A 26295-nucleotide genomic window follows, 5' to 3' on the forward strand; every position below is an offset into this window, starting at 1 on the left:
GTCCAAACTGGCTCACGCAGTCGGTCACGCGCCATGTTTGTGCGCCAACACGTCACTCCATAAAGACACTTAAAGCCGTGTCGACGCAGGACCCTGGTAAAAACAACTTAAGAAGAATCAAGAACCAACCAACAAGCTGAGGGGAGTTAGGCATGTTTTAATTTGAAAGGGTTGACCGGAAGTCTTCATATCAGCTGCGCAGCGCTTGACGCCGGTGGAATAAAGTGCAGTAAAGGGGACCGGCTCAAAGTATCAGCTGCTCTGTGAGCGAACATAGGGAGGCTCTTCTGGACCGGACCGGACCGGACCGGTCGGCAACGCCAGTGAGCAGGACTGATGGACCGAGAGAGGACGAAGTGAGCTCCGAACTGTCTGCGAGGCTTTCTGATCTGGATAAAGAGGAGATTTGTGTCCGCTGGGCGAGGAGAGGAGGACACCGCAGCAAACATGTAGGTCCAAATGGTTTCCATTCATCCTCGCATCTGCACGGCTTTTCTTCAACCTGCCACCTTCTGTCGGAACCACTCAGGTCCGAGGAGGAGGACTGTTGCGTTAGGAAAGGACATCTGTGTGTCCTGGTTGGTGTCTCTAGCTGCAGTCTGGTCCTGTCACTCCGACATGCCCCCCGTCCCGCGGTACGGAGCACCCGGCGGGACAAACAAATCTCTTCATCCTGCATTTCAGCTTCAGTCAAAAATAATGTCACCTCGTTGTTTTACTTGTTGCAGAACTTATTGCATAAAAACTAAAAACAAGTGTTAGTGAGTGTTATACAGCTCACTGTATTTCATTGTTTGTCAAATTTGGCGGAAAATGTGGAAATGGAAACAGCGCCAAATGAAAATGGTATTTTTTTTTAAAAAAATTATGGCAAAAATGAACAATAACCTGTTTCAATATGATTCTTTAATCGTCTGCAAATATTAAAAAAAAAAACATGAACAAACTAATGCATTTTGTTTTCTAAACACAAAATCTTCCCATGAAAGACATGAATCATTGTAGAGCATCATGCTTCAGACACAAATACAGAATGTCTTACAAAAAAACGAAGACCAAAAAAAAAGATCACTTTTGTCTCAAACCTTCCACCGTGTTTGCGCAAAATATTTTCTTTAATTCAATTCATTTCCGCTCCACAGCAGTAGGTGGCGCTATGAGTCGATTTTAATAGTGCCATCGTTCTCCCTGCATCTGAACAGTGAAGAAGAAACTAACGAACATTATAATGATTTTTGAAGCTTTAAAACGCTGCAGAATTCTTTGTTGGGTTCATCAGCGATGATCGATCAGACAAAGAATGTTTGTTTATTAACTTTTAGAGATATTACTCAGAAGTTGCTCGTTTAGAGCAGGAAGTGACCATATTTGGGCGAGCTGGGGGAGGAGCCAGCGGTGGATCTGACTGATCTGATTGGAAACCAGGTGATACTACATCCCGCCCACCGATAGCTGTAACCTAACTGAACTACAGGCCTGTCAATCAAAGACAAAAACAGGCTTTTTGAAGCTTATTTTCTAATTAGTGACGTGATTATTTTCAGATGGATTGCCACAAAATGGACTCATAGCGCCACCTGCTGTTGTGGAAGACGTTTTTGACGGAAAGATTGAGCCAAAAGTCCCGTTTAAATTTTTCTATGTGTTGCAGAAATGCTTTATTTGTCTCTGAATCACAGTGTATTAGAAATATGTTGTGTGTTTGTTTAACTTTTTCTATTTGCAAACAAAATGCATCCGTTTTAGTTTATGATGTTTTATTTTTGCATACTGCTCTGTGTTTGTTTGTGAATTGTGGAGGATTTGTAAAACATGTTTTGGCAGGAAATTGACTCCGTAAGTGTGTTTGTGTGATTTTGTTTTAAATGCGAGACAGTACATTGTCACACTAAGCTTTGTTTTGTGAAACCTGTGTTGATTTAGTAAAGATGTGTGTTTGCAGAAGCCGAAGGTTGAATCTTTGAAGACTGAAATAGATTAACAGAAGATAATAGCATTACTCTGTTGCGTGTGTGTGTGTGTGTGTGTGTGTGTGTGTGTGTGTGTGTGTGTGTGTGTGTGTGTGTGTGTGTGTGTGTGTACTTGTAGTACTCCAACTGTGAGTTGTTGTTGTCACTCTGTAACGTGAGGTTTTAGGGTGAAGAGTTGATGTCGGAGGAGGACGAGGGTGATAAAGAGGGTGTGTGTCACGAGTGTCATTCATTGCTGCTGTGATGCAGGTTCTGATTATATTATCTCACTAATTATGCAGGTGAAGGGCAGCGTTTGTCTTTCTGGTCTTCTCGTGTGTCTCGTGCTGGATGAGGGTAAACAAAAATCCTGTGACTGCCTTTCGGTTACTACCAGACTCAAACATTTGATCACCGACGGCCGTTATCCAAAGAAAACTCAACGTAGGGAGATACGTGTGGCGGTAGCAGCACCGCAGTAGACACACACACACACACACACACACACACACACACACACACACACACACACACACACACACACTCGCTCGCGAGCTGCAGCAGTACAGCGAGGTATGACACATTAAGGTGAGGAAGTCACTTTATAAGTCAATGTTCAGAAAGGATGATGAATACATTTAGATTTTTGAAACATCAAACGTTGTTTCACTTTTTTAACGCGCCGTGGTTTCTGTAAAATCTGGAATTTGTCATGTGGCGGTTAAAATAGTGGTTGATGAACATAACTTCATTAAAAAGAGGAATTCTCAAGTCTATAAAATCCCCATCCACAAACAGTGAGGCTGATTTACATTAGCAGACTATTTCAATCCTTTAAAAAATGCATCATTGAATACAACAACTGTAGGCTCTCGTGATGGTCATTTTTCCTGTTCAGACTAATTAAGTCATCTATTAATAAGTGGATCTGAACTCTTCCCCGCCAGTGTTGTGACAGGTTTTCTGTCTCCAGATGGAGTCTCGGCATTCATTTGAAATACGGCAAATACCGTAGTCACAAACACACAAGTGCTGTTTGATTGCGTCGAAGGTTGTGGAATCCAACTGTGGCTGTAAAAAGGTGACAAAAACAAAGTCGCTGAGGCCGACTGTGGGAACCGTGCCCTCCCCACGCCGCTCTGCGAGCGGAGGGGACAGTGAGTCCATTGTCCCCCTGCAGGGTTCTCACTGTTTGAAGACCTAATTCGGCTAATGATCAGGCCGAGCTCGACAAGCTGCGTGAAACGGACACCGAGCGGTGGGCGGACACGGCGCTCACTCATCTGATTCTCATTTCATTCAGCGTGTTGTCGTTCAGACAGCACGAAGGACGACGTCGCTCGGCTTCAACCTTCGGTCTGACATGCTCGGCGCACATTCAGGTGTTTTGCAGCTGTAATGCATTAAACAAATCATCAAATCTGAAAAAAACAACAACACTTAGCACAACAGACTGCTGGTGCCGTCGGTCGGTCGACATCCTCCTCTTCCTCTGATGAACACCCCCGTCAAGGACAACACCAACTCCGAACAGCTTTCTGCAGCGGCAACAACAGTCAAACTTTACAATATTTGGTGTTTTAGTTGTGGATAGAGTTTGTAAAACCTGAAAACCTCCAAACAGCAGAAACAGTTCTGCTTCTGTTCTTGTGTTGTTGTGGTGCATCTGCAGTCGGAGGTGTCTGCCAGCTGTAAACACACCGACGCTGTTTGGCCATGTTCAATTTATTAGTGTTACAAACCAGGTTTATTCCTTGTTGTGTTGTAACCTTTAACAATAAGGGAGCCGAGTCCCCTCTCAGCGCTCTGCAGGCCCAACGCAGCGACACAGGTCACCTTGGTCTGACTTTACTTTGATTCTTATCTATGATTCGCTGCATGATCACAAAGTTACAGCAATTGTTTCAACATTGCACCTATATGGCGGTTTATGAAAACTTCATACCGTGTAGGACAAAAAAAAAACAAAGTTCCCCAGAGTTCCCACCCGTCAGAGAATTTTAAAAACTCTCTTCCAGACATGGAAAGTCAGTCAATTTTGGACCAAGTCAGGGAATTTTTAAATTTTAATTTGAGTTGCCATTTATCAAAATGTCCTGTTTTCCATGTATGTAGCTGTAACGTTAGCTGGTTATTGTCAGTGTGTGTGTTTGGTTGCATTAATGGTCACTGACAGAAATTGAAAATGCCGCTTATTAGGCTGCGAGCTAATAACTTATTGTTAGATCAATTCTTTACCTTTGCAACCAGTGTTTAAATATGTATTTAATTTCTTTCAATATCGGCTCAACCGGACGAATTGGAATTCTGTCTTCATTGTCTTCATTGTCTTATCAACTACTTCTGTTACGTTTCAACTGGGCAGGAACTCGTCTTAACGTCCTGAAAGGCCCGTTAGTCCCGTTTGAAGGATTGTCATGTGTCGTTCTTCTCTGGCAGCAGGTTTTCTCACCTTTCCTTCTGCTGTGGCTTGATGTTGATGCAGCCAGCAATGGAAATGTGTATGTGGTATAATATGATCCTTAAATAATTACACACAAATCATGTGTTGGAATAGAAAACACCTCCAAGGAGACGGAGTAGCGTTACAGCTCTAATGTGGAGCGGCAACGTCAAGCATGTGACCGTAAACCAGAAACCTGACATGGTTCACGTAGCACGCGTTCTGTTTTCTATTTTTCTGCACAGCCTTAGGCCTCTGTCACACACACACACACACACACACACACACACACACACATATACACGCATATATACACACAGTCCTTTGAAGTTAATGACTTCCTCTGGTGGAGTAGACTTCCTTAAAGAACTGGACAAACAGCCAATTAACTCACACAAAGTCTCCAACATGGATATTCACTTATGGACACACACACACACACACACACACACACACACACACACACACACACACACACACACACACACACACACACACACACACACACACACACACACACACACACATACACACACACACACACACACACACACACACACACACACACACGTACCACTCTGAACTATTACATTTCAAACGGGAGTTAATGAATTTGACTTCAGAACATTCAAAAGTTTTGTGCTTTTCAAAATAAAAGTTAGTATTTTGTGGTCTGGAGAGAAATTTCCTGTCAGCAGTCAGTGTTTGGTTCTGGATGACCTGATGGCCCGGCGGTCCGGCAGCACTGCTGGCGTATGGGAGTTTGCACAGCAGAGTTTGACGAGCTGGTCAGAAGTCGAAAGTGTGTATAGTTGTTCTGAAGTTTCACATACAGATGCAATATTGTTTAAATGAGTGGATTATGCCACAAATGTTCAGTCAAACTGGAGGCAGTGTTGGGTAATGTATTGATATTATCTTGATCGTGTTATGAGATGAGATATTTTGGATCTTGTAATATGGTGAGAAGACATAAGGCTGCATTCTAGTAAAATGATGTAACTTTCTGTACTTCACAAACTTCTAGCTGTTTTTATTATTTGCCTTCATCCACTTGGTCATTACATTCAGTGTTTCTCCCAGGATGGAGTTTCAGCAGCACACGTGCATGAATAAAAGAAACAAAAACAAGCTAAAATAGGCTAAAAATGAATCAAGATCCTCAAATCTGGTTCAATGAAAGGCAGCGAACAGGAAAGTCTTCTAGCTTGATTTAAAGGAGCTGACGGACGTGGCGGACCTGCAGGTTTCTGGGAGTTTGTTCCAGATGTGTGGATCATTAAAACTGAATGCTGGGAACAGAAAGCAGACCTGTTCCTGACGTCGTAGTTTCACCAACAGGTTCTACAAAATGACACGAAATTCTCACTTTATTAGAGATGTTCGTAATATATTGTACACCGTTTTGATATTTCAGTTTAATACAATTGTAAACTGCAGCCTCTCAAGAGAAGCTGAGGTTGAAACACCTCTTTAAACATTTTCAGCACAAACTGGATGTTTGAACATTCATGAATGGAAGACTTGCTGCAGTAAACAGGAAACAGGGTGTAGACATTAAATCACCACTGAAACACACAGTAATCTGAACTTCTGATCTACAACTCTGAATTACAATCTCTCATCAACATTCAGCCTGGAAGAGGCTTCAGCATTTCATCAGCTGTAAACAACAACAACTACCCTGTTCCAACATCACAGTTCTAGTTGTGGAAAAACAAGTTTGGCAGTAAAATCAAAATTTCCAAACAATATTTTGATCAGAAATGTTTGATGTAAACGCTCCAATCGAATGCTTATAATTTGATGTCTGGTATTTTTTGGAAAGTGTTGATACTGAACTTTCAAGACAGACTCTTTATACCACTGACAGGTTTCAGAAGAAATTTAGCTCAAGAAGTCCTCAGACCGAACTGATGGAGTCGTACATCTTCAGTATCGTATTGAAACGTTGATTATGTGTGTGATCATCATCATCATCATCATCATCCATAAGTAGACATGATTGTAACCTTTGCAGAGCCGGACTAACGTCGGATCGTCAGACGTCTCGCAATCACCAACTCACACTTGTGGTGAGTCGGTGCAGCGGAGTTTTAAACAGTGACTCTACCTTTCTACTAATAAGAGAGCTGCTGCAGTAATCATACACTCCGCAGACTACAAGTGCTGTTTAGCCCTCTGCTGACCTCCCGTCTGCCTCTGAGGACGTTCGGTCATCGGTGGCTCAGTGACTGTTTTCTCCTGCACCACTTCATCACTTTTTGCACTGAAAAGCGTTTCCAGGAAGTGTTGAGTTTAAGTGTGAATTCCCGTCACACGAGGTCGCCACGCTGCGTCTCACGCGTGTTCTGGTTCTGCAGCGTTGCTTTCTCTGCTCAACGTCGCCTCATCATCTTATCCGCTCACCTCACCTGCCCGGCTCACGCTCCGTAAAACTCTCGTTCACGCTGCCCAGCACCTGCTGAGGTTTTTATTTTCAGCTACGTGATCGCCTCCCTCTGAGGTGTCTGCTGCATACAGAAGGTTCAGGTCGATGCCGACTGAGGCTGAGCGCCGCCGCTCATGAAACACAGAGAGAAGAGAAACTAGCGCGACCTTCAGTGAGCAGAACGCAGCACAGACTCTCACGTGGAGCTGAACAGAACCGGATCCACTGAAATGTTGAATGTTTATTTAATGTCTGGATATTAAATGTATTTTTGAGGATGGACTGTATCCCCACAGCTCTCTGTAAACTACAAAGTGCTCGTCCCGATGTTTCCTGCCTGCTGTGCGTTTGTGCATGAACGACCTTGGCTTGTGCAGCTGGATAATTTCACGTTGAAGCAAAACCACGACTTCTTGAGTTTCTTTTGAGGCGGAACCAAAACGAGAGTCGGAAAGTCTTCAGTGTGTTTGGATCTTAAAGGGTTGTGAACGCCGAGTTAGACGAGTCTGAAGCTGTTGAACAGGTGAATGTGGTGCTCGCTTTTGGAAGCAGAGTGCAGCCACAGGTGTGAGTGGGTGTGAGTGGGTGTGAGCGGAGTGAGCGGGAGTGAGCCGGAGTGAGCGAGAGTGAGCCGGAGTGAGCGAGAGTGAGCGGGAGTGAACCGTCGACATGTTGAAGAAACCTGCACCGGAGGATTCCCAACACGCGTAGCACATCTTCAAGGATGTGAACAAATACGTTCACGACGTTTTCAACGCGAACACGTTGGTTCAACATCAAGTTTATCTCCGGCCTCAGTGGGGCGTGATGTCATCTTTTTCCCCCGCTGAGATCATGTACGACTTTTTTTCTCTGTTCAGACTGAAGATTTGTGATCGTTGCAGAGTGAACCGACCCGTCGCAGCTCGTCTCCAACCAGCTGACGGCGTCGCTGCTCGTGGAGTCTCCAGTGGGCAGTTTGAGAATGAAACGCATGATAGTTGTGTTTTTGTGAATATTATAGGAGACACAGACTCTTCAGACTGATGGAACTTCTCTGGAAAAAGACAAACAGGGGAGATGTCCTGTCTCAAGTTCATGCCATAAAGTCTCCTGGATGTTCTGTTCACAGCTCTAAATTCTCAAACCTCATGTTTTTTACTTTTTTTTTTAATGTTTTTGCCGTTTCATCACTTTCATCACATGCTCTGGTGGAAACTGTCAGGCTTCAGTAGGTTGCGAACTGGGATGAATGAAGCTTTTGTGATTGTGATTTTGGACCAGATCCTCAGTGTTTATCTCGGTCCTGGTCTGCAGAGTTAGCAACAGGTTGTTTTCACAGATTAAACAGCATCTGCTTTGTGTCTCTTTACCTGCACATGCAGCAGCTTAACCTTGAAGGTTTTCCCTCAAGGGCTGACCTAATGACACGATTGCTCTGTGTGCACAGCCTGCTCAATACCCCAACAGGCTACAATCCACACTGTCCAACACAGGGATGCTTTTCCAAAACATTGCCACAACTTCCAGTACAAGAAATCTGCACTTTTTGAAGCATTCAAGTATTCGAGCGTGCATGCTTCTTATTCGATAGGAAGTATAACTGGGGTTGCTAACCTAACTGGGATACATGACTTAAATCCTCCAAGCTATCTGAATATCAATATTAATTTAGAGTTTATTGTCAGTGTGGGTATTTGTGGCTCTGAAGCATATTCGACGGACTACAACCTAGTAATTAGCCTGCTGCACTCCAGTGACAGTTAAGCTGCTTATTGGCCAGCTGGAGATTAACCAGAAAGTCTCCACTTCACACACACACACACACACACACACACACACACACACACACACAGCCAGTCATGTGACGCTTAGTGAAGTAGGAACAGTCTGTCAGCTCATTATCGAGCTCATTCTACTTCACTTGAATGATTAATGATTATAATGATTTGTTCCATCAGCCAGTACAATGCAGTACAGTGTAGTACAGTACAATGCAGTGCAGTACAATGCAGTGCAGTATAGCATAGTGCGGTGCAGTATAGCATAGTGCAGTATAGTGTAGTGCATTGCACTGCATTCCAGTACAGTTCAGTGCAGTGCAGTACAGTGCAGTTTAGTACAGTAAAGTGCAGTGTAGTACAGTATAGTACACTGCAGTATAGCATAGTGGAGCGTAGTACAGTGCAGTATGGTACAGCACAGTACTGTATAGTACACTACAGTATAGTGCAATACTGTGCAGTATAGTATAGTGCAGTACTGTGTAGTATAATGTAGTGCAGTACTGTGCAGTATAGTATAGTGCAGTACTGTGTAGTATAGTGCAGTACTGTGTAGTATAGTATAGTGCAGTACTGTGTAGTATAATGTAGTGCAGTACTGTGTAGTATAATGTAGTGCAGTACTGTGTAGTATAATGTAGTGCAGTACTGTGTAGTATAGTATAGTGCAGTACTGTGTAGTATAATGTAGTGCAGTACTGTGTAGTATAGTATAGTGCAGTACTGTGTAGTATAATGTAGTGCAGTACTGTGTAGTATATTGCAGGTTTGCTCCTCCTTGACTAAATCAAAGGTGTGTTTCTTCGACTGCATCATAAATCAAGCAGCTCATGATGTGGATAAAGTTTTAGTGGAGAAGATGAGCAGGAAGGAGCTGAACTTTAGTTTAGCACAGAATTAGAATTTCCTGCTGCTGCTTCATAAAACCACAGCTTCTGGTGTGAAACAATATTCCAGTTTTTTACTTCTTTAAAGTGGTTGATGAACAGATGCCAGGGATTTGCTGGCATGTTGGAGAAGTAAAGTGTTTCTGTGTTTCTTGTTCCTGTATTTTTGGTTTCGAAAAGCTAAAAATAAAATCATGGTCCTCAAAACTCTTTAATGTATAGGCGTAATCAGCAGGAGTATCGGTGCAATTTGTGTTTGTATTCCAACACTCTTTTAACTTTTAACACAATTACATGATTCACATATTTCTACATTCAGTGTGGCGTTCACTTTTTTTTACTATCTCTGATTCGAATCTCAAACAATGTCCATAAATCCACTCTGAAATCAGGGAAACAAGATGCTGCGTGACCTTACCTGAGAATTATGTTTCTATATCGGGACACTGGACCTCTGTGAACCTCCCCTGGATACGATAAAAATAACCGTGTCCAGGGACCGGGAACCAGGAACCAGGAACCAGGTCACACAGACACCCACATATGAAGACTTTAGCACTTGATTTAGTTGATATTTTTACCAAATTCAAGGGATATTTTATTTTCATTTTGACCCATAATTTCCTGAATTTTTATAGATTAGACATGATAATAACTAAATTATGAACCGTGCTCATCTTTGGGTGTTTCAGGACCTTCAGATAGAGCCAGGTCTGCAGTTTCACTGTTTCCAGTCTAACTAGCTGCATATAAGGTCGCTTCTTATATAACATCCCCATATAAAAAGTGCTTACCAGCTATAGTACATTATATTGATATAGTGATGGAGTTTGCACATGTGGTGTTTTATTTTGAAAATTGACTGGGATTTTATTTGATTTTCTCCACTGTCTTCCTGCCCGGCCGATCTGCTCTGTTGAGATCTTGTGGTCGCCAAGCGGCTTCCATCAGAAATAGACTCGCTTCCTATTTTTTGCGGAGCAGCGCGGCGACCCGCTTCTGGGACGCTGGTGAGACGGACCGCGGTGCAGCCGGTGGGATTTAAAGCTTTTATAAAGACTCTGATGACTGCGAGTCACTCCAATAGCGGAAGCAAGTAGAAAATCACCTTCAGATGCTCCGACCAGCGCCGCTCTTCTTCCGCTCCGGTTTGTTCCATACAACAGTCCCATGATGATCAGGGGAAGGGAGGTTTGAGGACGGGGACAGGGGTGATGGTGGTGAGGGGTTGGGCCCGCCTGAGCAGAACTCAGTGGGCCCGGGTGTAGCTCCTGTCGCTGGGGTCGGGGTCGGGCCCCTGAGGGCAGGAATGGCTCTGGTCTGGTTTGAGGGGGATGGAGGACGATGAGGATGATTTGGTCTCCATGGGGTTCGTCTGGGTGGAGGTGGTCTTGTTGGTTGAAGGAGAGCTGTGGGCCGAGCTGCTCCCACTGTTTGGATGTGGATCGGTCTCTGTTGAGTTCAATGTCTTTGGTCTCTCACCCTGCTGTCAGTAGTGGGGCGGGGGTGGGGGTGGCGGATGCAGCTGGGGCCTCAGCTTCACATTGAAATGCTAGCTGCTTATTAAAAGCGCCCCCTGTTATTGTACACTCCCCATCTTCTCCTTCCAGACTGTAGCAGTGGTATCTCATCCAGAATTTTACAGCTGCTTGGCCTTTTTCATTTGGCTCCAAAAAGCCTCCGGATCTGTAGTCTTCAACTTCTCTCATGAAACACAGTCAACAGAGATGTCTCTGTGTTGTTAGCTAAAGTCACTCCTTCTTATTAGTTTTCTGGAGGTCCATCTGAAAATAATCCCTCATTCATTAGAAAAGAAGATTCAAGAAGACCTGTTTTTGGGGGCATGTCTGTTTGATTGACAGGCCTGTGGTGCAGTCAGGTTACAGTTATCGGTGGGTGGGACATAGTATCGTCAGGTTTCCAATCAGGTCACTCAGATCCACCGCTGGCTCCTCCCCCAGCTCGTCCAAATATGGTCACTTCCTGCTCCGAACTAGCAAGATGGTGACGGACAGAATCTGAACTGGAGGCTTCATAACGTTCACAAACCAACGATGACATCACTGATGGTTGATGACATCACTGGTGGTTGACGTGTTGTTTCCCCGCCCTCAAGTTGACGTGACTGGTTCCTTGTGTTTCTGATGTATGAAACCCTGAATCTCTGTTGTTGAGACTGTTCCTAAAAAAACTGAAACGCTCAGCCATGACATAAACTGCTTATTGGAATCTAGATAGCATATAAATCACCACATGGATGTTAACAAGCTTGTAAAATTAGATTTTTACTGAAAGAGACTTTTAAAGGTGAAACAAAGCAAATCAGATGGCCAGACAGTCTTTACACATTCAGCAATATTTCACTCTGATTATTAGAGATTGTTAAAGAATACTGTGTCATGTGACTCATAAACAATCTTCTAACCAACACACACGTGTTTCAGTGCAGCAGGTAAGAAATTGAATTGAATATGAATCCACAAATAGGTAAATAGAAAGAGTGGCAGAATGAGTGGTGGGTGAAGATGAGGAGAAGAGGAAGAAAAACAAGCATCTGCTCAGTCAGGATATTAGAAAAATGGAGTGAATGGAAGGAATGCAACTTCATTTCAGCAAGGAGTGTGTTTATGTGTGTGTGGGGGGGGGGGGCGGTGTGTGTGTGTGTGTGTGTGTGTGTGTGTGTGTGTGTGTGTGTGTGTGTGTGTGCGCGCGCGTGTTTTAAATTCTTTGTGATTGTCGAGGACCCAACAAAGATGAACAGATGGACAGTAAACAGTTTGGTGAATTTTTGTTTCAATGTTTTTCTGCCTCAACATTTCATAGAACAGTTTCTAGATTGCGAACATCATTTTGAAGTCCTTCTTGAGTTGTTTTTTTTTACTTACTGATGATGATGATTTGCTGTATGATACATACAAGGATAAAGGTCCTTCTGCAGAGACGCATCCTCAGCAGGATGTTGTCATCATCGTTTCAGTCGACCCACATTTTGCATCGATGCCCTGAAACGGGGGTTCTCCATATGTTTGGGTCATTATTCAGCTCCTAAAGTGTCTTTACTGAATTTTAATGCTGACTATTATTCTGTGTTATATCATTTGAGAAGCATGTCATTGAATGATAAATAACAGATTTTATCATTCGTTTCCCAGGGGGCAAAACGTTCCTGAATATAAATTATAAGTTAGAAATTCGACATTCAAACTTTAGATCTCATTATTGATCACCCATGTGTAATGATGCACCTGATGGTACATTAAAATGTATTTTCATCATCACGAGGCCACCTGTTGCCACGTGTTGCCATCCATGTGCACAGAAATCACAGCTGCAAATACGAACGTTTCATTTTACTCAGAAAACCGGAAAAGTAATGAAGTTCACAGTAAAAAAAATTGTTTTACTTAAATAAACAGATCAGACTTTTACTGTAAAATAATAAATGAGCCTTCCTCTTATTTCATGAGACATTTGTTTTGCCGATGTGAGAGAGACTAAAATCAGGTGTCTCATTATAAAACTGGAAGAGTTAACGCCCGTCAGTTGCCTGCCTGCCCGCCCGCCTGCCCGCCCGCCTGCCCGTCTGCCTGTCTGTCTGTCTGTCTGTCTCTGTCTGTCTGCCTGCCTGCCAGCCTTAAGTAGCTGTGCACACCGTTTTATCGCAAACAAAGAAAAGCTTAATGCAAAGAGATTCAGGAAAACAAAATCCTTGTTGTAAACAAGCTTCAAATGATAAAAGTGTAAAATGTCCATTCAAATGTAAAATTAACATTTAAAGAAACAGAAACGGAACACCCCCCCACCCCCCCACACACACACACACACACATGTTCTCTGAACGGCCCCTAGAGGGCGCCCTTGTCGAGAGGCTCCGCTTTGAAAACTCACCTAAATGTCACTTCCATTTTCTAAAGCTGTGAAGGACGAACGAGGCGGGCAGGCAGCAGCTGCTGCAGTGTTTTTAGTCTCTGCGCTCTAATCTCTGTATTCTGTTGATCAGGGTAAATAAATCCTAATTACATCGCTGTGTGTGACCCTCGCTGTCAGACGGACAGATAACCCCTGAACATGTTATCTGTGTGTGTCCGAGGCTTCTGTTGTTGTCTGTTAAACAGCAGGTTAAACAGCAGCTTCTCTCCTGCTCTGAGCAGATAAACGTGGAGCTGTCAGTCCCGTCCGCAGCCGGCTGTCCGACACGCCTGCAGTCCAATCCTGCAAATAGTAAAAACATTTATGGGTTGTGTTCACTTCTGCTGAGAAATATCATTATTGGAATATTTTCCTTTTGCACAATCTTTTATATCATAAAAAAGTTCTTTCTACAGTGATATAAATGTCTGGCTGCTGATATTTGACGTTCTTGCTCCCGTTTTCCTTTTCATCACGCCGTTGACAGCAGAACTACATTTTTAATTTTTAGCAACAATGACTGGAAAAGACTCTTTGAACAGCCGAATCATCAGCAGGTTAAAATATTCGTTGCACCCGACAGTATTATGCTGAGATCTTCTTCCTTATGTTTTTAAATCATTTCATAAAGACGTTATTTAAAAAGGGCAAAAGTGTGGACGGACTCCGTCATTTAATCAGAAACAATATGTTCAACAGGGAGCAGGAGGGGCAGGAAAAACCGGTGATGTCAGCAGGGAAGAAGAGGAGGGAGGACCGCCTTGCTTTTTCCTGTTTCCTCCTCCGCCTCCCTCCCTCCCTTCCTCCCCCCTCTTCTTCTTATCAGTGTGGTGGAGAGAAGAGAGGAGCTCAGCAGGAGAGTGGACGGAGGATTAACAACTGTGACGGTGGAGATGGAGCAAGATAGAAGGGGAAATATACTGGGATAGAGAGAAGGGAAGTTATTCCCACTGACCGAAACGTTTAAAGGGAATGAGGTGAGAAAACGAAAAGTGAGCGATCAAAGAGGCTTGGACTGAGCTCTTGTTTCTAGAGTCGGGTGGACCCACCGCTGAAGGAAACCTTTGACATCCACCAGCGCAGCCACCATGTACAGTGGATATGGAGGTACGAACAAGTGCAGCTCACTGAGATGATCTTCTCTCTAATCATTAACTCTGTTTGTCAGGATGAAACTTTTGTTGCTGGTTAACAGGTGTGTAACTTATTATGAGGTGATGTTCACTCCGGATACCAGAAAACTTAACACAACAGAAGCTGAGATACTCTGATGGAGGTCACTGACGTACCGCATTTTGGATCTGATTTGTAGAACATGCAGTTTTATTAATCTGACTTTAAACACAGATTGTATATAAAAGTGTTCGTAGCTTCCAGGTCTGAAAAACGAGGCCAATGCAGAAGTACCTTAAGCTGCAATACCACCGAGCACCACTAGAGGTCGGCTCCAAAAAGCCTCCGGCTCCATCGACTCCCATTCAACTTCTCTCGTCAAATCCAAAGTGAATAAAATGTGTCCATCAGTTATCTCGGTGTTGTTAGCTAAAGTCACTCCTCCTTATTAGTTTTCTGGAGGTCCATCTGAAAATAATCCCTCATTAACTAGAAAATAAGCCTCAAAAAGTTGTGTTTTTGGGGGCGTCACTGTTTGATTGACAGGCCTGTGGTGCCGTCAGGTTACAGCTATCGGTGGGTGGGACCTAGTCTCGTCAGGTTTCCAATCAGATCGAGTCAGATCCACCGCTGGCTCCTCCCTCAGCTCGTCCAAATATGGTCACTTCCTGATCCAAACCGCTCCGAACTAGCAAGATGGTGACGGACAGAATCTGAACTGGAGGATTCATAACGTTCACAAACCAACGATGACATCACTGTTGATTGCTGCTTGACTTTTAACTTTAGTTATATATTTTTTACGTGTGAAACTGAAACTGTTTGTAGTCACTGTGATTGATCTTCCTCTCCGTACTGACTGTCACCATGTTTTCATTCTGTATCTAAATTTTTATTTAACTGCTGTAATATTTAGCACTTTTTGTTTTTGTTGTCCATACATGCCGACATTATGCATTATCTTAAATATTATTCCCATGTTTTTAACATGTTTTTCCTGTAGCCGGCGTTGAATTTTTCTACATCAAAATCACATATTTTTATGATTTTTACACAAAAACAATGTAACTTGACACCTTTACACTAATCTATGAATATGCAAATAGACCTCGCCTCCATCTATATGTAATAACTGATAGCCTCGATCAATGAAGACTGGGATGGTAAACTTACTTCTTTCTAAACTCCACTGTCTGAGTGTTTTGATTTTCAGCTCATCTGAAACACTCTCAGCCTCCCTGTGGAGTCACTAAAGGACGTAAACAAGTTTTTTTCATAGATGCAGTTGTGTTCCACAGGACATGTTTAAAATCAGCCACTTCGACTTCACCACACGGACACAAAATTAATTGAAATCTTCATCAGTGCTTCGGAAAACTAAGCAAATTCCCCACAACCCTGAACTATTGTGTTCAGATTTAGTAATATTTTGCTCATGTCCCTGCAGCCGTTGGTTTGAGGTCACTAGAGAGGGGTAGTCCTTCACACTGACAACACTGTCTGACCTCAGAATAGTTGCCGCTTGGTAACGGAGACGGACGGATGAGGGATGTGAGAGTCTTGTGGTAGCATCATGTTTGAAGGGTTCGAGGCAGTGCGCAGTTGAGGAAACCCTCGGTGTGATGGGATGAGAGGAAGATGAAGATCTGGATGTGATGACGAGCTGATTCTGATAACTCGGATGTGGGCACTCTGTGTGAAGCGTGCAGGTGAACGGGGTGGAGGAAGGGTGCAGTAGATTTAAACTTTGATTGGCTGATTAAGATCATGGTGAAATATGATTGGTTTACTGAAAAGGCCCATAGAGAGAATGAATGAGGCATAAAGATAGTTTTCTTCACTGAACTTCCAGTGAGTTTCATAACTTTATAATCACAGATCTTCGTCTGTATTCTGCTTCTTCTGTGGTTGAAACTTTGGTATATTTGGTGACTCATTACAGCATTTTTTCATTTATTTACTTTTTAACCTGTCTGAGAGAACAACGCTATCAACAACATTGATTAACCCTCGCTCCCTCCACCTGTGTCTGCTCCGCACCGTGTCAGTGCAGCAGAGGTTTAAGCTCCGTCCACAGGTGAGACACAGAGATCAGAGGACAGAAACACAGCAGAGACTCTCACACCAAGCTGGAAACAAACAGGTGCTCATCAATTTGGTAAATAACATAAATACAATATTTTAAGCTTGACCACAACAGAGGGGGGCGGAGCTTTAAAGAGTGTCTGTCACTGAGAGAGTGAGAGATCAAAGTTAGATGGCAGTTCAAATTAAAAGCCCTCCAGCTTCACACAGAGTCCGGCTGTACACTGAGTCTGAACCGAGACGTGTTTCTTTCAGGAGGGTCAGAGGGTCCAAATCGAAGGGAAACACTGGATTTGGCCTCACGAGAGTTGTGTGCACTGCAGAAGGCATTTAGGGAGCATCTGTGATTGTAGATACAGGACCCCCCTCTTCCCCCCCAACAAAATGTGTGTGTTGAGTATCAATTTGTTATTGTTCACATAAAAGAAGCTTATTCAGCTGGTTTGGGTGGAGCTCAGCTATGTGAACAAATAGAAAGAAACATGAGGAGCTCGGACACTTTCATTCTGTCAAAGTAGCTCTCAGAGACCCCTGATCTAAACGATCTTGATTTACTCCTTCGGATTCATTAAATTGGTGATTATTTACCTGAAATCGCAGAGAAACTTGGCTCTCACTTGCTTCACATCTCTCAGCAGTGTGGAGATCTTGTTCTATGTGGCAGTAACCTCAGCATCGCTGGTTCTTTTTCTATCAACTCAGCAGAATCTCAAAGATCAAGACATTCCTATATTCCTGGAGACTGATTGTCATGCCTTCATTTCATCACTCCTCAATAACCGTCACTCACTGTGTGTTTTAACCTCCTCCGAGCCGACCCGTTCACTGACGTCCACTCGCGCATATCTGCCGACTCTCCGAGTCTGGACTCAATAAAGGAGATAAAATGTTTCCTACAACAGTTTTACAGACCGTCCTTCCTGTCATCTAGTACCTTATCTTTTTAAACCTCCATTTGTCCTCCAGCATATTGTTTTGTTGGGGGTTTTTTTAGAATAAAAAAGCAGGTACGGTTTGGTATGAATACAACTTTATGATACAGTTTAAAACTTGACTCACTGCCACGATCCATTCAGAGTTATAATATTTTTTCAGACACTGGTATCCTTTTCCTGGAAATGAGCTCGCTTGGCTCTACAGTAAAGCTGCTGGGTTATTCCAGTGACTCAGTATGGCCACAAACTGCACTAGTCTTTTCCTGACCCGGCCTTTCTCGCAGGATGTTACTCCCTCTTGGGTTTCCTTCTCCTAAAGACAGTAATGTGAGGGAGGGAAGGGCCCAGAGTTCTGAAGCTGAGAGTATGTACAGTATGCGGGGGTGTGAGTGTGAGTGTATGAAACTGTGTTGTGAGCAGAAGACACTATTAACTCGAGACATGAAGCAGAATAATCCCAAGAGAGGTTTTATGGAGGATCGTTAGTGGCCGTATTTCTCCCGGAGAAACCGTTAATCTGAGGCCATTTTTGTCATGACGTTCAGATTCGTTTCTGTCTGTCTTGTAGTGTCACCGACAGGAGACAAAGGGTATGTTCAGGCTGTCAGTCCAAATCAGACTGGATATAAAAGTGTTTGTAGCTTCCGGGTCTGAAAAATGGTTCCGATGCAGTCGTGTCTTCAGCTGCAATACCACCGATTGCCACTAGAGGTCGTCTCCAAAAAGCCTCCGGCTCCATAGACTCCCATTCAACTTCTCTCATCAAATCCAAAGTGAATAAAATGTGTCCATCAGTTATCTCGGTGTTGTTAGCTAAAGTCACTCCTTCTTATTAGTTTTCTGGAGGTCCATCTGAAAATAATCCCTCATTCATTAGTAAAGAAGATTCAAGAAGACCTGTTTTTGGGGGCGTGTCCGTTTGATTGACATGCCTGTGGTGTAGTCAGGTTACAGCTATCGGTGGGTGGGACATAGTATCGTCAGGTTTCCAGTCAGATCCACCGCTCGCTCCTCCCCCAGCTTGTCCAAATATGGTCACTTCCTGCTCCGAATTAGCAAGATGGTGACGGACAGAATCCGAGCTCGAGGCCTCAGAAGTTCACAAACCAACGTGTGACGTCACTGTTGGTTGCTGTTTGGTCCAAATCCAATGTAACAAGTGTGAACTGCGAAAAATCACATGCAATATGATTCAAATCCCAGTTTTTGTCTGTGACTTTTGACGTCACATAAAGTTACAAGAAGAAACATGCAGTTGTCTCAGTGTTGTTGTTTTTTTATAAGACCTTCACATGGCCAATGAGCCCATTTGATTCTTCTCTGTACTTTTACTGCAGTTTGATAGAAAAGTGCTGCTGCCCTTTAATTGTAGATAATTAAATTATCTACAATTATAATTGATGATATATTAATATCACCAGAGAAGCATCTGAGCCGATTCTCATTTTTCAGCAGATTGACTGCATCGCTGTTCACGGTGGTGCGAAAGCAACAACACGGCACGCCGTCAAACTTCACCCACTGACACTTCAACGTGACTACAGACGGAGATGCAGGAGGACAGAACCTGTTTGTGTTCGAGCGCTGAAAGTTACTGAAACTACTTTTTCACCCGTTTCTGCTTCTTTGGTTCTGTATGACTGATTCTTCATGCAGGCAGGCAAGGAAAAAGATTTCTAATGTCATAACTGAACTATGACAGGAATGCTCGTTTTTTTTTTTTTTTCTTTGTTCAAAAGTGATAATGTAAAAAAAGTGGTAAAATATCTGTAGATAAGAAAAAGCATGAAACTCAAAAAACAACAAAAAGCTTCCAGTTTTAGCAGTTTCCTGGTTGAGCTGCTGTGACCTGCTTCAGACTTGATTGCATTCAGTCTTGTGATCAATAAGAAGGACTGCCGAGTGAAGAAAATCCATGCATTAAATAAAAGGAGGACATAATAGTTTTTCAGTGACGTGTTTGTTCCCTGACTGCACACATTACATCCATTATTATTGAAGCGCTCTGTGATGTGTTGTACCATGAATCATGAGAAACGCATTTGATTTGTAGCCTCTCCATAAATAATCTGCAGTCTAAACCAGTGCAGCTCAGATGGACTGTAAAATGTGCTGTGTTGAATTATTATATCCTGCTGCTCTCTGAACTGACAGCCTCCAACGTTACATCATCAACCGCAATTTATCATCTCGCCAGGTTGATTCTCAATTTTTTTTAAATAAAATTTAAGTGTTCTAGCTTAAAACATTTTATTATGACAATTTAGTTTCCCCCCTGAAGTGAAACAGTATCAGCACATATCTTTATGTCTGCTCTGCTGAACTCGTCCGTTCTTTGTTTTCCTATCATCGTATGTTGGTATCAGCGTTTGAAGTCCAGAAAAGGAGCTCATTTGCTTCTGAATTACTGAGATTGAAATTGGACCCCAAATCAAAAAAAATTACGTATATAAAAATCACAAGCCAGTTCTTATTTGGATAATTCATAGACATATGAAAGGTTTTGGCTGCACTCTTCCTCACAGCTGTTTTTATTGTCACCAGCAGAGTGTTCAGCTGGATAACAGAGTGGTCGGTGGTTTCACTATTATTCGTGACACAAGTGTGTTTTTCCTCTTTCCCACCGTGTGTGTGTGTGTGTGTGTGTGTGTGTGTGTGTGTGTGTGTGTGTGTGTGTGTGTGTGTGTGTGTGTGTTCTGAATCTGCCGGTCTGTCTGTATTTGACATTCCTTACATGACACATGTGCACACGCCCACTTTTCCCAAGGGAGTACACACACACCTACACACACACACACACACCTACACACAGACACACACACACACACACACACACACACACACACCTACACACACACACACACACACACACACCTACGCACAGACACATAATTCTGATGAAGAGACTACTTTAAGTGGACTAAATAATTCTTGGTTTTGTCAGTAGTGAGTCGAGACATGTCATCCAGCAGCTGGTGAGAAAGATCTATGGTCACAAGATTCAAAGGCACACAAAGTGCTCTGCATACCTTCAGCCTTTACATTATCAGATATTTTGTGTAGAAATGACTTATGTTGGACAGAAGAAGAAAGCTTATAGTCCATGTTTTTATACATAGGATTATGTTGTAAACAGAAATCTGAGCACAGAGTCCCTTCATTTTAAAACTCCTGGTAGTGACTGACAGAAAATCAAATTAATTATAAAGATTATACAATCCTGTTTGTTGCATCTGTATTCAAATCTCACTGTTGATCCACATCATGTGTTTAGTTACTGAAAAATCATAGCAGCACATTTATACATAGCTTTCAGTCCTGAAAAAAGCAGATGGTATTGTTTTATGTCCTCGGGTGGGTTTTAAAATATTCCCCTGCGTCTCATTGTGCTTCATGCAGCTCTTCTTCGTCACAGGAATATTGTGATAGTTATTGTACAGTGTGTCACGTGTTGTGCTGCTGACACTGTGCATGAAGCATGTAGTCATGCTGTGAATGTGAATGTTTTAGTTTTAAAAGTGGAGTTTGACTCTGAGGACTCCTGTTTATTGGATGTTGATATCTGATGAGAAACGAATGCTGCGTGTCAACTTGCATACTTCTATTAATACTCTTTCATGTCCTCTGTTTCATGCACAAAATAAACAAACTGATGGCTTCTGGCCAACAGCAGTGTGGTTAGTAAAAAATAAACACTTTTTTTGTGGTCCGGTATTAAGGGACTTCCCCTTTGGCCTCTTTTTTCCGACCTGGAAGCTGCGTCCACTTTTATATACAGTCTGTGATTTAGAGAACGCTCCTCTCCGGCTGATTCAATCTGGCATCAACTACCAACTTCGGTGCCAGATTGGATCACCCGGAATGAAGCACGTTCTCAAGTCTACGGTGCTTTGATCGGTTGGTTTTAAAGTGTTTGCTGTTGTGGAAAAGTTAGTCTGTTTACAGGACTTTGTGAGTTTAAGGCACTCAAGATGTTTAGATTAGTTTTCATTGCCATCCTCAGTAAGTTCTGCATGTTTGGAATAAATTACCAAGTACTTAGAAAACTGTGTACCAAGCAGAATGAGTTTTATTTGAAGACAACTGGACTTCCTTAAGTTTCTCGAAGATGTTTCACCTCTCATTCAGATTTAGAGGTGTAAAAAGTATCTTCGCCCTTCAGTGACTCCTTCATCCACTGCTACCAGGCTGCTGTGGTTGTTGTCGCTCTCCGAGCCTCCTCAGAAGGAGATCCTGATCTCCATTTCCATCCAGTGTTTGGTGCTAAAACAGCAGCATGGGGTGTGTTTATCTCTCTTGAGCAGCCTTTGTTCGACATGCTGTCTAGTTCCTATCAGCAGTGCAATCTGGCCACTGTCTCATTTTCTTTTTGAGTAAATCTTTCTGTCTCGAGTGATTTTATCTCATCTAACATGCAGCGCTGGTGTAAAATTAAAGGTTTAAAACTGTATGAATTATCTTCTGTGAACCACAGATAGTAATTATGTCAGTAGTAATGTGGATAGTGTTGATTAAATCTTAGAACAGCTCAGAACAACAAACATCATCATCTGTAGATCATCCCAATTGTTTGTGTGTTATTGTATGTGTGTTTCTGTGTGTGTCTTTGTGTGTATATCTGTGTGTGTCTGTGTTTGTGTTTGTGTCTCAGGCAGTGCTTTTCCAGAACGCTCTGGGAGAGAGAGGTCAGAGAGCATCAGACAATAGGTGTGGTACACCCCCACCCCCCATCTCCCTTCAGTGTGTGTGAGTGGCACACAGCCACAGTCCCTGTGTTTATATGAGGACATCAATAGAGATGGTGTGACTGGAATCTGCTACTGGCATTGGACTGTTTGGATCAGGTACCGTGTGACGGACAGGTTTAACTGATCGAGGTTCAGATCAGCGGGGTGAAGTTTAAATCAGCTGGGTGACGTTTAAATCAGCTGGGTGACGTTCGGATCAGCTGGGTGACGTTTAGATCAGCTGGGTGACGTTTAAATCAACTGGGTGACGTTTAGATCAGCTGGGTGACGTTCGGATCAGCTGGGGGAAGTTTAGATCAGCTGGGTGACGTTTAGATCAGCTGGGTGACGTTTAAATCAACTGGGTGACGTTTAGATCAGCTGGGTGACGTTTAGATCAGCTGGGGGAAGTTCGGATCAGCTGGGGGAAGTTCGGATCAGCTGGGGGAAGTTTGGATCAGCTGGGTGACGTTCGGATCAGCTGGGTGACGTTCAGATCAGCTGGGGGAAGTTTGGATCAGCTGGGGGAAGTTTGGATGGAGCTGATGGATCATTAAACTGATCAGCTCATGTAGATCTGATAATTAAGCTGGAGGTTACGTTGAAGGGTGTGACGAAGGGAGAAATGGGCCGACTACCACTGAGCTGTCTGAACTGGGAGTCTGACCGAGACGGGGAGCCCCATCAAGGTTGGTGTGTTACTGGGTTTGGAGGTGTCATGGTTTGGTATGTTATTTTATGTTCAGTACATTTTTTTATCCAGTGGGGGAAATAATTGGTCGTAACTCCACTAACAGGTGGTAAACAAGAAAAACAAAAATATTGTCTATATATTTATCAGTATGTCATTAATGTTCCCGTGTTATAACAAGTCCAACCTGCATATTCTCATTTCAAAAGGAGATCCATTTTTTTTTTAAATATTTTCCATGAAGACTTTTTAGTATATTTGTAATCAACTTAAATCGACCATTTAATGTATGCTTGGCTAATTTGTTCAAAGAAAGTGGTGGACCCAACAGTGTGACAGGTGTACTGTTAGCCTTCTCCTGTGTGTGTGTGTGTGTGTGTGTGTGTGTGTGTGTGTGTGTGTGTGTGTGTGTGTGTGTGTGTGTGTGATCACGATGCCAAAACACTACTAAACATGCCAAAAACAAGATTAGCGAGTACATCAGCGTCACTTACCGGCTGTGGTTCGAGGAGTCACTGCTTATTTGTAGGACTTAAAAAGCTGACCGTGTCATTTTAGAGGTACCTTTAAATGCTGTTCCTCTGATAAGACTCTCAATACAAAACTCACCTAAATAACATAAGAATATTTCATGGACACGTCCGCTTCAACCAGACCCAGAGTTCTGGAGTTATTACTGCTGTGGACTTTCTCATAGAGACGATAAACTGCTGTGACAACACGATATGATGATTCATCAGGAAATCAAAGAGGGAAGCGGCTGAATGTGACGGACCCGAGGTTGAACCGGCTTTTCCATTCAAACTGACTGTGCACTCTGGACCTCTGGCTCGCTCGCCCTCTCTCTGAGATGTGTTTTCTTCCTTTATCTCTCTCTCTCTTTGCAGCTCATGTGTCTTTGTGTTTACTTAAAGTGATGACATTCAAGGCTGAATGTTGGTATTTTAATACTCAAAGTAAAAAAATAAATCAAATGAATTGTTCCTTTTTTTTTTTCACTCCGAGGACAAATTCTAAATTATATTTGTTTTACATTAAAAATAACAATATGACAGTTTACTTCTGTAATAATTACCCTTAAAGTGCTCTTTCCACTCTGGGTGTTTTAGTTGGACTCCAGCAGAACCGACCTTTTCTCCTCACCAGATGGCTGCAGCCCTCAGGACTATCTCCCTTTGTTAAATTTCCTGTCAAGAGAGGCAGTTGCATCTGACTTCCTGTAGGATTGTGACATTTCCTGTGCTGTGATGGTGGTGGTGGGGGGGAAGAGGGGGGCTGTTTGGCCTTTCAGCTGTTTTAAGAACAGGATGTAGGACACTGGACAGGTCACGGTGGAAAAGCACTGTTTTAGCTGACAGACATTATTCACCACAGAAACAACACGGATCAGCCGAAGGGATGAGAAACACTAAAGGTAGAAGAGTTAAAGAGATTTAAACTGAAGCAAGATGTTGCTTTAGGTGACGAGTGAACGAGTGACACGCTCTGATTTTCAGTAAAGACATTATAATGGTTTAAATAGAATAATAGAACTCTTATGAATTATCGATCGAAATGAAATCATGCCAGTGACATTTGAACCAAAGTTTAACTCGACCAAAACATGCTGTACTGAGTGACTCAGGATGAACACGTGTTCCTCGTAGTCAGCAGCTTCTTAATGTTTTCATCAATCATTGAGTGTTGATGTTGATTTTTTTTTTTGCCCTGCTGAGTTTAGTTTTGCTCTCAGCAGCACTTTGGGATGTGTACGACTGCATTCGTGTATCGCAGGTTTCCATTTCAGTCACTTTATTATCTCCTCAATATTTGTATGTTTCTAAAACTATTAGATTGTTGTTCATTTCACAGGTAAATTGTCTCTGGTATGTAAATGTTAATTAATATTGTCAGTCACAGGCACAACTGCATCAGCATGTTTTTTTTTCTGATCCAGATAATACATTTAAATCCCTGCAGTCTGCTAGTCTCGTGTGCTTCACACGTCCAATCGTAACACCTCAGTTTGGGTCCTACTGGGACGCATCTCCTCCTGTATTTAAGAAACCATATTCAGGACCACGTCGAATGTTAATATGAAGCAGCTGAAGATGGACGACACCAAAACGTGGCCGTTGTGGTGTCGGCGGTGTGCTGATGTTTTTTTCTCTTTTCCTCCGTTCGACAGGGAGTCCGTCCCGAACTCTGTCCACCATGTCTCTGTCCGTTCGTCCAGTCAGACGCCTCACCTCCAGATCCATCACTAGGAGCCAGAGCTTCACTGGAGTCAACACGGCCGACCGGCCTTACAGGTACACACACACACACACACACACACACACACACACACACACACGGATCCGGTGTTCAGAGTTGCATGAAGGCACATTTGAACTGGACTAGTCTCACTCTTCCCATCTTTGTGCACTAAATGCCAGCTGCACATATTATATTTAGAAATTGTAAAAAAAAATTAGACCAATGTATAAATAGACGCACCAGCTACATACATAAATACACCTTTTATCTATACAGTGAAATGTTAGTATAAATATTTCTGAATAAAGAAAAACATAATTATTGTACGTAGGGGATACAAAATATATTGTTAATTGTAAATAGCTCAAGATGTATTGACTGTTCGATATGGATTGCTTCATGAGTGATGTGCATAGGGTATATATTTATATTACACAATATAGTATTAATGTACAGAAAAAAATAAAGGATAAAATGTATGAGGTATATATTTTATTAAGGTAATGTCACAATAACATGTTTTTCATGAGATATGTTGGTTGTGTGTCATATCGGTCACCAAGATAAAGTCATTTGTTGTTATAGCAAAAATAGCTGCTTACAATATCAATTTGGTTTCTAGTAATAATGAGAAAAGTATGCCATTATAATATGAGATACCTGTCATTATTTATAAAGTGAAAAAGATATTTGTTGTAACGTGGAAATGACACGGTCGGGGAGCTCAGTCGTATGTGATGTCATAAAGATGGTCGGGATACGTAAAGAATGACGTCGCTCTGCTGTCTGTGATGTCGCAGGAGCCTCTCGGTGTTCAGCACTCCAGGTCTCAGCAGGAAGCCCAGCAGAGCCAGCAGGATGTTCACCATGTCCAACAAGCCCAACCCGCCACCCAAAGTTCCCCAACCAGAGCGACTGGATCGGGTCTACGAGGCTCTGAGGAAAGGCCTTCAGTGAGTGCTTTTATTTTGAAAGGGCCATGACTCCTACATCCTGACACTCACCTTTGCAGTTCTGACGTCCTGTGTGATATGCAGGAGAAAGTGCTGCACAATATCAAAGACAGGAAATATTTGAAGTCATTAAAGAGCAAATAAACAGTAATAACCCAAAAGAGCACACGA

The 26295-nt window shown here is 42.7% G+C and overlaps 1 protein-coding gene across 2 annotated transcripts in view; it reads left to right on the top strand.

Moving 5' to 3' along the window:
* The first annotated feature begins 247 nt into the window (after nt 1–247).
* Nucleotides 248–26295, top strand: part of ripor1 (RHO family interacting cell polarization regulator 1) — a 49412-nt gene continuing 23364 nt past the window's right edge. The window contains exons 1-3 of one of the 2 annotated variants that reach the window (XM_069162944.1): nt 248–449; nt 25101–25224; nt 25972–26124. In XM_069162944.1, coding sequence (XP_069019045.1) covers nt 25127–25224; nt 25972–26124 — 251 coding nt within the window. In that variant the 5' untranslated portion in view covers nt 248–449; nt 25101–25126. Of the gene's footprint in view, nt 450–14219; nt 14490–25100; nt 25225–25971; nt 26125–26295 lie in introns of those variants that run through there. The other variant, XM_069162943.1, reaches the window with a different exon arrangement.

The sequence above is a fragment of the Embiotoca jacksoni genome, unplaced genomic scaffold (genome assembly GCF_022577435.1).
Source record: "Embiotoca jacksoni isolate LCO1_2020_lvr unplaced genomic scaffold, fEmbJac1.0.p SCAF_3, whole genome shotgun sequence".
Classification (NCBI taxonomy): domain Eukaryota; kingdom Metazoa; phylum Chordata; class Actinopteri; family Embiotocidae; genus Embiotoca; species Embiotoca jacksoni.